Below are 13,760 nucleotides of genomic sequence, written 5' to 3'. Positions count from 1 at the left end.
TTTACAGTCCCTGCTAGGCTCAGTCAAGTGTAGACACACACACACACACACACTCTGATGCACACATGCAGAGCCTTGTCAAGGATAGCAGTGTGTGACTCTTGAGTCTCACCCAAAGTCTTCAAAGTCACTGAAGAGAAAGAGAGAGAGAAAGAGAGAGAGAAAGTGTGTGTGTGTGTGTGTGTGTGTGTGTGTGTGTGTGTGTGTGTGTGTGTGTACGCCCAACACTAAGGAACTGCCCAGGGGAAAGGAGCACATGAACAGCGAAAAGGGGCCAACTCAATAATGCAAATACTGGCTCATTAATGAACATTATACATAAATGAATAATGTCTTAACACTTGTGGCAGTGATATAATAAAAGCTCTTCCATTTTTAGAGGCACAGTTTTTGTCTCATCACTTCAGATATTTGCCTCATTTAATTTGGCCAAACCTTGCCGTCTCTGAATGGCTCTGTTGGTTAATTGGTCTAGTTATGGGTTTATTGTTTTTAGTTGTCTTTAGAAATGAGATGAGATAATAGCTCTCACTCATACAACATACAGAGAATAATAGAAATGACAAGTGGGTTTGTACTATTATATGTTCAGTGTCAAATCCACCTTCTGCAGGAGCACAGATATTCCTTTCCCTCACTATAATCGACTTGGTTTGGATGCTTGAGCATTGATCTAATAATGTTTAAGAGTGTTGTCTAAAGCTGAATTTGTGTCAGGTCAGCAATCCCAAATTCTTTTAAACCATTAGTGTCCCAGCCTTCTGTTCCAGAGTAAATCTCCAACATTTTTCTCCATAATCTTTAACTATGTAACCTGTTTATGAATGTGAACACGTTTGTCAAAGCAAGAAACAAGAAAGAAAAATCTCTCGATGGTGCCTAGAGCTGCACAACTGCTGTTGAAGGTAAGACTAGAATCCAAAAATACATCACAGTTCATAACAGGGAGCACAATCAAATCACAGTCATTCAGCACGCTCCAATATTCAGTGACTCCTGAATAATGTTAATGGTTTTAGTGTGTCTGCTCTCTGAAATGTCTGAATCTTACCTGGGTAAGATTCCAAGAGACAAAGATGGGATAGTGGCAAATGACATTTGTGAGCAGCACACATTTCAGTCAGAACTGGACACAAAACAAACTGGGCTGAGAGACGTGTGAGACGCCACAGTGGCTCCATTTTTGGAAATCAGTTTTTCTAAATGCACTGTGGGAATTATACTGTATTTGTTACCTACATATACTTCACTGTTACTACAACTTTGTGTAATGTGTAATGATACTTGGGACGTTGCAATGAAATTATATGCGTCTTATACCCCTATACCACAGAAAAGCAAGGCAAACTATATTTCATAGACCTCTATTTCTGGTTTGGTGCAGGAACACCTGAGAGTTTAGTTTTTGATGTTTGCGATGATTTCGGTATGAACTTACAGCACCACTGCGGGCTCTGGTTGTTGCGGACCAGAACCTTCTGGTTCTCTGCACGGAACAGTCTTGTCCAGTTGACAGTGTTGTAGTAGCAAAGCTGGCTGTTCTCTGCGATGTGGACGTTCCCAGCGCTGATCTCTCTGAGGGACTGGAGCTGCAGTGATGAGATGCCCTGCTGCTTTAACACCAGCAGGGAGATCCCACTGAGAGGGAAGAAAGGGTGGAGGTGAGAGGAAGAGAGGGCCAGACAGGAGGAGAAGAAAGATGAGAAGAGCAGTAGGTAAAGGGATGAGGTGAAAGGAGGAAAGGAGAATAAAAGGAGATAGGCAGAGAAGATGGATTTATTTCACAGGTTTCTATGGCTGAGACAGGTTTTTTTTTGTAAAAATCCAATCTTTGTTACGCCATGTTATCATGTGACCTATTTATGAAGGTTATATCACTCACATACCAAACTTTATCTGCATCAAATAATGTTCATATGCGACTAACTTTTAAGGGAAATGTAACGCTGCCTGGAATACATTATTCATAAACACATATACAAGTAAAAATGTAGCTAAGGTTAGGGAGGGATTGTGTTCTTGGTGAAATAATAAAAACGTCAATATTGACAACTACTATCAAACAGGCTGTAAACCGCCAGAGTCAAAGGGAACCCTACACCCAAACTTGATAAGTCTTGATCAGCACTTTAACATTTCCACTGAATTTAAAACACTACTGCAGAATAGGTGCATGTGAATGTGCTGTAATTCATATGTTACAGGATTAGTAAAACACAGTAACATAGCAACAGACATGACAGATGGCACAAAAGCTTGTTTGTTTATGTTGTTCAATACAAACGTACAACTCGCATGTGGCAGCAGCTGGGTCAGATGGATGCAACTGAATTCTGGAATATACTTTTTTCACTGAATGATATGTAAACAGGAAATATGTGAACAATAAACAAACATGTATAGAGAGAATGGATTTGTTCTCTCTCTTCTTACAGCCCATACATCAATTCACAATCATATATATTTTCACACTGTATTTAAAGTCAGATCAAAATCATTTGGTATATTCTAATGCACGTTTTCCCACATAACTTTTGCCTCAGTGTGGTCTACTGCTGATCTTGTGAATAAGACCAGGCAGCCTCTATTTTGCACTTTCTACTGCAAGTCACATTTGGATGGAAATGTGCTAGATTGCAATAGAAAATCCAAATAGAACATTCAGGAGGGCATGGCAGCTCAGTGGAAAACTGACTTTCAGTATGTTAAAGTAAACATGCAGAGAAAACAAATACTTTAGTACTAAGGTGGGGAAACATTCAAATGTGGTCTTAATTCAAAGAGCCTAAAAATGAAGTAAAATAAAGGCTCCACATTATCTCCACTATGGTTTGGTTTGTATATAACAATTTCACCCCAATATCACCATTTCACAGTATTACAGTGTGTTGATGATCTACAGCCTTCAATATTCTAGTGTTGTCAGACTACAATTAATACACTGCATAGGCTCTTTATTTTTATAGTTTTTTTGATTTGTTGCCACATTTTGCTATATGCTGCTGCAACAACATAACTTCAACAAATCTTTTTTATTTTTTATCATTCTACCCCCAAGCATCCCCTTTCTTTTGTTCCTCAAAGCCTACCCCCACCCTTCCCCATACGCCCCACTTGCACCATTTAAAAATGACAGGAGGCCAGTGGGGTGTCAAAGCCATCAGATAGACAGAGAGTATGCAGGATCAAGCATGGGATAAGGGTGGGTGGCAAGCTGTAATTTGTACTGCAGCCGGCTGTTTACTTCTGCAGGTGGATGACACACATGTGCACGCACACAGACACAAACACACAAACACACACAAAGACAGACTGCATCCCACAGTCCACACTATACTATCAGTTGCTCAGACACTCACTTTGTTTCCATCCAAATGTCACAGCTAAATTTTACATTTTTTTATTTTTTATTTTTTAGTGAAAATCACTAAAAAATAAATGTTAAATAATTACTATCAAATGGCTTATAACAGCTAACTTGGCTTCTTAAATGTCAAAGCAAACAATTTTTTTGGTCCCAACTAATGTGCTGATTATAGAAGCATAACCAGCCAAACCAAATTTACTTTTAATTTGCATTTAAATTATTTAATTATATAACCCAAGCTACTTACATCCTACTGCTAGACACACATATATAGCAATTTGGGAGGACAATACTCTCTTCAATCCTCTATCTTGTGTCTTGTAGAGTATTGTAGAGTGTGCAATGGAACTCTCACTGCACGTCGCACCCTCTGCACTGCTACCTTATGTTGTTAATGCCAAAATAAATAAAATTTGGGTAGTTGTTAACAATTAAAAAAAGATGTACCAGTCCATTTGATATAAGTGTGCATTAAGTGTGCAAAATAAATATATTTAAATGCTTTAATCGTTCATTCCTTGTTTAAAGTTAATTTTGCAGTTTTCAGTTAGTTTCAGTTACAGTTGTCAAAGCGTCTTGATTATCTCTGAGTTAAGTTTAGACATTAACAGTGTGTGTACATTAAAGGTATCCTGTGGAGTTTCAGACCTCTAGAAGTGCTCTAGAGCAGTTATTCTTTGAGCCGGGTGTAAGATAGGGCCCAATATGTTTTGGTGCGTAATACTGACAGTAAACAGTGTTTGCTTACAAGGAAAATCAAAAGGGCACCCATAATTATGTACAATTCTATTGACATTGTTACTGATTTAGAGGGAAGGTTTAATACATTTTGACAAATTGAATCACCATTGAATTTACTCTTTTTCTAATTTCCCAAAGAGCTCTAGTTTCAGAGAAAACTGAGGTTTTGCTACATTTTTTGCTTCAAAATATAACTATATAAATGTATTACCAGCTTGCCTTTACTTTCCATGTACTGAACTCTGTTTGAGGCAGTGTTGACACAGCTATGATATAAATTACACCCATGGTCTAAAAAATATCTAATCACAGCAAAGCTATGATGTTCTCAGGTGTGTACCTGTACAGCGCTCTTCCCCCAATAGTTGCCAGGTTGGAGAAAACACTCAAGTCTGTCATGTTGTCAGGCCAAGACTGGATGTTCAGAAAGCCTAAATGGGGACACACACACGCACACACAGGTTATTATGAGTCACCAGTACTGACAGACTAGAATCAGCTTTCTATCATATCCTCTATTTCACAGAGTGACAAGAATAAAATGAGTAGGGAGAGTTGGCATCTCTCTGAAATTAGTGACATTCCAGGACCACAGTAACCACACTACCTGAGTCTCATCTGAAAGCAGCCAAGCACTTCTAAGTCAGAAAAATGTTATAGGCACAGCAAGCACACAGAGGAGTTTGGTGCCGGCTATGACGACTGTAAAGTTGGATATATCAATATTTTTGCATTTCCTTTATCTGCCTCTCTGCTGTTGAATCATTTAGAAGATTAAATGAATAGCTGAGAGGATGGCTGTGGCTCATTTAGGATTTTCAATAATGGATTCAGAAATATGAAATATTTAGTAGAGAAACGGCAGGGGGGTACAATCCCCAAGCCAACACCAGAAGACAAACAAAACAGTTGGATGAGGCCTTGAAACCAAGTGAAAATGCACAGAGGGAAGAGGAGTGAAGGTAAGAGATGAGGAGGAAGAAGGAATAAAACACAAAATGTCAGAAATTCCTTTAGCATTCAAAGCAAACACAGAGGCCACAAGCCAATTGCCTTCCTGACAGTGGGGGAAGAAAAGGAGGTGTTGGTAGAAGGTGAGGAAAACCTTGTGGGTGTGATGGGCAATGTGGCACATTCTCCCATCAATGAACAGTATTTTCAACTCCATTATATTAAACTGTGTGTTTTCTTCCCGCAGGATGCATAACTTTGTTTATCCAGAAAGGGAGGGGATGGTGGAGGGGGGGTGAGTTGTAGAGAAGAAGGCCGCTCGTGGCTTGTTGACAAGAGAGCAATAACCTTCAACAGCACGTTTATCAGTTCGCGGACATCGTTTTGTTTGTTATGTCAATCCCAGCTGAGCAGCAGCAGGGTCTGAGAGAACGCTGATTAAGAGTGTTTGATGAGGAAATGAGAAAGAAAAAAAAGTCAGGTAATTGTGAGGAATCACACACCAGGGCTCATGCAAATGGACATGAGCAAGTTGATACACATCCTCACACTAGAGCTATTCTTCTTATGCAAGAACACAATAGTTATAACCAAAATAAATGTAATATTATTACAATTTCCTAAAATGGAAAACAATACTTCTCTAAGCAATGTATAATATAATAGTCTTTATTGCTCTATTCACTCCTTTACCTCAATTCCCGGAGAAGATACGATATGGTTATAATAATGGCTGCCATTATGATAGAATAGTAATGGGAATTTATTCCCTTATAAAGTATTATGTGATATTTATACAGAATCCTAAAATGTCTTGCAGGGGAATGGTTGTTAACAAGCTAACAGCAGTTTTGGTATTTGTCCAGCTTGTTTATTGCATCCCTATCTCTGACCTCATGATGTGTAGTTCAGGATGCTGAGGGCCTCTTAGCTCAGAGGCAACAGTGCTATGGAATCATTAGTGTTGTACTTGTCGGCACAAATTGTCTTAATGACTAAACCTGCAGTGCTGAGGTACCTCACAGCTCCAGCATAGTGTTCTTTCGGGGGATGGGGGTGCCTCCTAATCAAGGTAACAAGCTATTACCTGCTGCACACTTGCCTAATGTAATATTGGGCAGCATTATAACAGCAGCACACATGCTACATATGTACAAGGTGGAAAGTACTAGCACAACTCACTCTGAGACTGACTTCATGAATTTGTTAGGTTAGGTTATTTAATGTGAGAAAAAAAAGTATTTTATCTATTATGTACCCTATTCCTGTTTTTACTCAATGAAAATGGCACCTATTCAATATCGATATTGTTAATGTGATGGACAAAAAAAAGCTTTTAGCCTCTTCTTAATCTTTCACTATTTTCGCCTCTTCTTTCAATGAGTGGTTTTGTGCAGAAAAAGCAAAGTGAAAAGATAAGCCAGCAGCAGTTCATGTTCTGCTGAGAGTCACATCAGTGGCACACCAATGCACAAAGCAAATTACAGCATGGAGCCACTTAGAGAGGAAGGCCATGGGCTCACAAGCAAAGGTTAAGAGTGCTTAAGTTGTGGTGATTACGTTCCGAGTCACAACACAGAGAGACCCAAGTATGCTAAATTGCGAGAGTCGATCGCCCATTCTTTTGGTGAAACCTGAAATCTCAAGTTACTGAAAGGAAGAAATAAAGAAAGACAGAAAAGAAAAGAATTGGGGAGAAAGAGAGGTGTGCTGGTGAGTAGGACGAGAGCTCTCCTCCTACACAGCTCATTTGAAAGCTAGAGCAATGCTAGTTGTGACCTTGGGGTCACAGAGGCAGGTTGACTGCCTCTGTCAGAAGCCACGTTCTCTTGACAGCTTGGAGAGATGACAAGCTGAGCTGAAGCACATCTCTGGCTACATGGTGTTTGGCCAATGGTTCGTCACCTGCTCTCAAACTGCCATGCATAACCAAAAGAGAAAAAACAAAAACAAACAAACAAAAAAACCCTTTGAAGGGCAAGTTTTTAATTTTGTCTTGGTAAACTTACATTAGTGCACTTAGCATTTTCATTCTTCCTTAGTATTCAGGTTTTTATCAGTTATACAAAAATGCTTTAAAATGTATTCAGGAGCAGGTGCACTCTGGGCCAGGTTTGTGTGGCTACTTGAAAGGCATGTTCTGTGCATTTCCTACATTTTGAGCTCACAATCTGAAATTAATATGTGATTTACTGTGTGTGAAGACAGCAGCTAATTACAGTTAAGTTTAAAACCATTTTAATCTCTTCTCTTTGGCACCTTTTGCACGCTCAGCTGACAGGAAATCTCTTAGACTGAGCACAATCATGGTGTATTTGATGGTTCCTTACCCCTTACAAGATTATATAGATTTGTTAATTTGTTTTGTCTTCTCGTTTGTCTGATTGTTACATGTGCTTAGATTTTTCTATCTGTTCCTGTCTCTGTCAACCAATGGACTGCAACTTGTTGGAAACAAAGTCGATGTGATTTGTGGGCTGACCTTTAAAGAGGCTTACAAATGAGCTATAATTGACTTCTGCGGTCCGTTGCTATTTTCAAACGAAGGTAACTAAGCACATTAATAAAACCTGGTCATTTTTGATACAGAATGTATTAGTTGGCTCACTCACCAACCTAAACTACTCTGTTTACTCTTGAACTCCAACAAACCAAATGCTTTTCAGAGTGGTTTGCTTTGAATTGCTTTGAATTAAGAGCATGTAGAAAGGTGTGGTGGCGCCACAAAAGCATGAGCAGTATAACTGAGCATGTAGGAAAACAAAATACAGGCAGGAATCATCCACTACCACTGCATTTATACTGGCACTTCATTTTGTGCATTTATTGCCCCATATATTACGAATACTACCATCAAGTATATGAATATTTCCTTGTCATCAGTTGTAAAGGAGGTCTAATATGTAACAAAAATATTTTTTTCAATGTGTATTCCAGAGATGCTTTTTACTACCAAAACACAATAAATGTAATCCTGCTTCATCAGAGTTAAACACAGTCCTAGATAAATGTGTATTTTTAAGGGGAAAGGGGGGGATACCGTTTCATAAAGCTTCTGTTTTTGTAAACCTCCCTCATAAGTCAAAAATGTCACCAACAATATTTCAACAGTAATATTTTCTCATTTCATGAGGGAGTGTCACGTCGGAGATACAAGGTTTCTTTCTGATGGCATTGTCAAATGTCTGGGTGAGAAAAATGACAGTATACATGCAGCTCAGAGGTGGCGGTGACATAGGGGAGCTGGAGGATTAACGATGCGCACCACATGTTCTGGATCTTTTCTTCATGGTGCGTGAAGGGAGAGCTGGGACTGTGGGACTCAAGGCTAGGGACTCCCAGAGGGAGAAGCAGCAGAGAGACAGAGGAGATTGAAAGACTCATCTGATATTCATCTTATGCTGCAATGTCTGTCCTTGGTGTGGACAGTCTCAGGGGGGAGTGGGGTAGACTTGAGAAAATACACACAAATACATACACGAGCATCACATATATGCACACTATATATATATATATAAAAGTGGAAGAGGAGGGATAAAGGTAAGAGTACATTTTATTTATTTTTTTTATTCATTCATTTATTATTCATTTGCATGCATGTGCAGAGATGTATGCTGTACAAGTGACATTACTCACCTGTGACCTCCCGAACAGTGCGGAATACATTGAGTTTTTCTGGGTCCAAAGCTTCAATGTTGTGATAGACATCCCTGTGAAAAACAGACAGATCATAGCATCTCCATTCAATATTGCACCGATATATTAAGCAATGTGTGTCTTAATCACAACAATGAAAAATGAGCTGCACTCATCCTGACATAGAACATGACAATTGAGAATATCAGATCAAATCAGTAAAGAATGTGATGTTTGTGTAATATGTCTTATTTTTTTCTTGCTAAAGTTGCTAAATCACTTGTGAATGATTACTTGCATGCATACATGTACTGTATATCCATCCATAAATAAAATACGCATGTTTGCTTTGTCTCCTACAGTCACTCTCTACACTCTTACATGCCACGCTCTCCCCACAAGAGATTCCTTCTACACTGCTTAGAGTAGTTTATGCACATATACATTTACCAGCACTCTTCTTAGTCTGGGCACTTTAAGCACACTCACCTCCCACTTACCATCACTGACACTGGTAACATCATTTATATTCATTCAAACAATTAACACCGTGCTTAATTGTTTTATTCAGGCTTTTAGGTGACACTCTTATCTCAAGCAATTTCCATTTAAAGTCAGTTTCAATAATTATAAAATAATAATAATTATGAAATATTCAAGAATTGATTGAACATTTCATTTTAATATCTTCAACCCATGCCTTCTTTGCTTTACTCTTTAGACAGGACACAAAATGTCCACGCATGATCACAGTTCCATTAAGACACACCATCTTTTATCATTCTGAGAAGCTAAATGTTCTCAACTCTCACCCTTTGATCCCAGTGATGAGGAACACCAAGTTGCCGTTGATTTTGGTGCAGTTGACAAACTTGTCAATGTTGCTGGAGTCCACTGTCTGAGCTGTCTGTAGGCTGGCTGTACCGATGCCATCACACGCTGGAACACATAGTGAGATAGCAAAATTAATTACTTCGATTAAATGTCTTTAGACATTAGGTTAAAAGAATGGACATTTAAAGGCATGAAATGTGCCATATTTTAAAATATCAGTATACAGTGAACCCTCGCTATAACGCGGTTCACTTTTCACGGTCTCGCTACTTCACGGATTTGCATCGTGCATTGTGTTCTGCATTCTGATTGGCTAAACAGTCTCTCCGCTTCTTCTCTACCTGTGCGTCAATAACGTTGCGGTTTAATATGTACACGTACGTAAAACAGCTTGCCAAATTTACGTTACGTACGTGCAAATTCTCTTGCAATTTCAAGTTTCTCTAAAACCCATAATGTCGACAAAACCTTCTGCACCGACAAAGTCACCTGCGGTCGGGCCCAAAAGGCAGGATGCAGCGGCTCAGTCAGAAGAGCAGTGAAATACACGTGAGTCACTATTTGTCCGACTGTACTTTGTATTTTTTTTCATAATCATTTTTCATTTTCTCCCGTTCGAATCCAATTACTCGGGTCGCGGTGGGGCAGTGCTGATCTCCGCAATTTGAAGCCTTCAGTTCACATTGATGATTAAAATTATTATTTGACAGTACAGTAGTTATTTGTAAAAAAAAAACAAAAAACGTTTATACAGTACTTTTATTTGTTAAACAAATGCTTGGGCCTGTAAAAATATAATAGAGTATTTAATTGTATAATAGAGTATTTAATTGTATAATAATTGTAAAAAAAATAAAGGTTTCTACTTCACGGATTTAGCCTATCACGGGTTCTTTTTGGAACGTAACCCCCGCAAAAAACGAGGGTTCACTGTATAACTTTTTAATGAACAATAATGTAAAACAGAAAACGTTTCACAAAAACAAACAAACTACATTTTCTATTAACCCTGTTCTACAGGTTTTGCACCCAGTCTGTCTAAAACTCTTTTTGCAGGGGAAGATTATCACGTCCCTCCTGTGTTTGGCATAAAGCAATCCAGAACCTTTCAAACCAAACTGAAGCTGGTGGTCTGATGTAAAAACAGTGCAAAGGCCAGTGACAGACCTGTTTGTTTATTGTTGCAATGTCTAAGAATTAATGTGGTAATAATTTATTGATTGATTTATGTGTAGCATTTACACATAGCATCCCGTTAGCATGCCCAATATTAACAGTGACAGATTACCAATGGTTTTTTGTTTTAACAACTTCATAAATGGCTAAATAAATGGGGACATAATTAATTACCAATAAAAGTTACTTTATTTCTAATCATCTGTTTGTGGTTTACCTTTCGGGCAGATGTCAGTACAAGGAATGCACATCTTAATGCGGTTCTCCTCCACCTCCATCTTGTTGCTGGGACACGCTCTCACACAGGAGCTATGGTCCACCACAAAGTTATCTGAAAAAACAATTCATCGTAAATGTCAAGTACAGATGGCTGCTGTTTGTCACACAGGAACATATAGTACAATAAGTGGCACTTGGTAGAGGCAATCACATAAAAAAGTGTTGAAAGTCACTTTCATTCACTTTGACTGACTGGTGCTATCCTGACCGCACATGTTTGGAGTTTTTAGCATGCCAACTTAAAATTAAAATGATGCTTAAGTATATATTCATTCTTTCAATATTCATATTCATCAGTGAAAAAAAGTCTCTCCACTACTGCCCACCTCAGATGCCCTCTCCTCTGCTTCCACAAGAGGGAGGGATGTCTACCGACTTTTCAAGAGGCAGAACTTCCACTGTACCCCAGCACTGTGCTGATCAGCTGTCTCCAGTGTTCACAGACATCTTTAACATCTCACTGGAGACATGCCACGTACCAGCCTGGTTCAGAACCTCCACCATCATCCCCATACCCAAAAAAACAAGGACCACAGGAACCTAAGACAGGATCTTGTTTGTGGACTGAGGCTCTGCCTTTAATACAATCATCCCGGCTCTGCTGCAGGACAAGTTCTCCCAGCTAAATGTGTTTGACTCCACCTGCAGGTGGATCACAGACTTCCTGTCTGATAGGAGGCAGCATTTGAAGGTTTCTTTCCCCTCTACTCTTCTACCTGTACACCAAAAGCTGCACTTCCAGTCATCAGTCTGTCAAGCCCCTGAAGTTTGCGGATGACACCACCCTCATTGCGCTCATCTCTGGTGGGGATGAGTCCGCCTACAGGTGGGAGATTTGACCATCTGGTGACCTGGTGCTAACTGAACAACTTAACAAAGACTGTGGAGAGATTGTGGATTTCAGGAAGAACTCAGCCCCACCCACACCCATCACCCTGTGTGACTCCCAAGTCGACACTGTGGAGTCCTTCCACTCACTGGGCACCATCATCACCCAGGACCTTAAGCGGCTCCATCACCAAGAAGGCACAGCAGAGGATGTACTTGCCACGGCAGCTGAGGAAGTTAAACCTGCCAAAGTCAATGATGGTGCACTTCTACACCACCATCATTGAGTCCATCCTCACCTCCTCCATCACCATCTGGTACGCTGCTGCCACTGCCAAGGTCAAGGGCAGACTGCAGCATATCATTTGCAATTTGCCACCCCTCCAGGACCTGTACGTCTACAGGTAAGATTGTGGCTGACCCCTCCCACCCCAGACACAAATTCCTTTAGACACCCCCCTCCAGCAGGAGGCTGCGGTCCCTCAGGACCAAAACTTCACAGTAGAAGAACAGTTTGTTCCCATCTGCAGCTTTCCTCATCAACAAGGCCTGGGGCCCCCACTGACAGACTCTTATCCTCCCTATAGAGAATACATGTTACAATAACATAAAGACCCCACATCGGACTCAATGCATTACATTAACGCAAAATGCAGTATTGCACATATTATATATATATATATATATATATATATATATATATATATATATATATATATATATATCATATACAATGAACATTTGCACACTCCATTGTCTTCAGTTTAAACACTGTATAGCTATTTTAATTTTAAAACCTGTCTCCCATAGACCCTACATACTTCATACTAAGAACCATTGCACATTCCCATGTCAATATTTTGCACAAGTCACACTTCCCTCCCTGCTGGTTGGCCTTTTCACTGATGTCGGGAACACCATGGGGCGTCCATAATTAGCTGTGTGCGTGGTGAGCGGTTAGTGGTTAGCTGGCTTGTGGTCACAGAACAGAGGAGTAATACCAAGAGTAACAATGTCATGAAACAGTAAGAGGAAATGGTGATGCAGACCAAACCTTCTGCTTCTTTAACACCTGTACTGGCTTTGGCGAATACCAGTCATCCCAACCGCTCATCAGCTCATCAAGATGAATGAGTGTTGGGGTGAGACCTGGACCAACAGTACAACTGCGAGTTGTGTGTTAAAGAATGAATGTATTTCATAGCAATAGAATGAAATCCCAGTTGCTTCCAATTTGCTAAATCAGTGTCAAACAATGTTAGTACCATCACAGAAATGCAATGCAACTGAACAAGGCATAGCCTCTGATTATTTGGTATTTCTTTATGTGGAAATAGTGCAAAGTACAGATTAGTATGAGTAGTGACTCTAGCTAGTCTTGTTATTCTGTAGAGACCCATATCCTATTGCAAGAAACACTTCAAAGGTATTGAGCAAAAGGATCAAACACATGTTATTGGCAAACCACAGAAAAGCTTTGCTACGGGTAGGAAGTAATTAGCAGCTAGGTCCTGGTATCTATAATGGAGGAGGCTTCCTCAATAGTCCCTTCTCTGCAAGTTGTGGCCCATATTGACAAATCTGTTGGGTCATTCCACACCACTGCCACATGTGAACCAGGGCTAAGTTTCAAACTGCCTCTTCAGTGACGAGGGCCATGCCTTGTGCCACAGTTCAGTGAGGCTTGAGTGGGCAGGTGAAATGCACAAACTCCGGTCATCCTTGACACCAAAAGGGCACTGCAATTCTTGAGTGAGTGAGTGTTATACAACTTGTGTCCTTGTAAAACCTTATGTCCACTTGAATATACAGACGGCAAATTAGAGACAAAAAACACACCACCAGATCTCAACTAGAATCACCTATGGGAGATTTTAGATGAATGTGTTAGAGAGCGCCCCCCAACCCCTTTTGGAATAAATGTGTTTCTATTCCTCCAGTAGAGATC

General features: G+C 39.9%; 1 protein-coding gene across 1 annotated transcript in view; it reads right to left on the bottom strand.

Annotated features, from left to right (window-relative positions):
* The window catches only part of LOC139292665 (receptor tyrosine-protein kinase erbB-4-like), a 155,827-nt gene that overhangs the window by 72,841 nt on the left and 69,226 nt on the right, over positions 1–13,760 (bottom strand). Inside the window, exons 8-12 of the mRNA XM_070915027.1 lie at positions 10,923–11,036; positions 9,508–9,634; positions 8,696–8,769; positions 4,449–4,539; positions 1,439–1,638 (exon numbers count right to left, since the gene is read on the bottom strand). Of these exons, the coding sequence (XP_070771128.1) occupies positions 1,439–1,638; positions 4,449–4,539; positions 8,696–8,769; positions 9,508–9,634; positions 10,923–11,036 (606 nt within the window). The remainder of the gene's footprint in view (positions 1–1,438; positions 1,639–4,448; positions 4,540–8,695; positions 8,770–9,507; positions 9,635–10,922; positions 11,037–13,760) is intronic.

This window comes from Enoplosus armatus, chromosome 11 (assembly GCF_043641665.1).
Source record: "Enoplosus armatus isolate fEnoArm2 chromosome 11, fEnoArm2.hap1, whole genome shotgun sequence".
In the NCBI taxonomy this organism is placed as follows: Eukaryota; Metazoa; Chordata; class Actinopteri; order Centrarchiformes; family Enoplosidae; genus Enoplosus; species Enoplosus armatus.
This window is presented reverse-complemented; position numbering and strand designations above follow the sequence as displayed.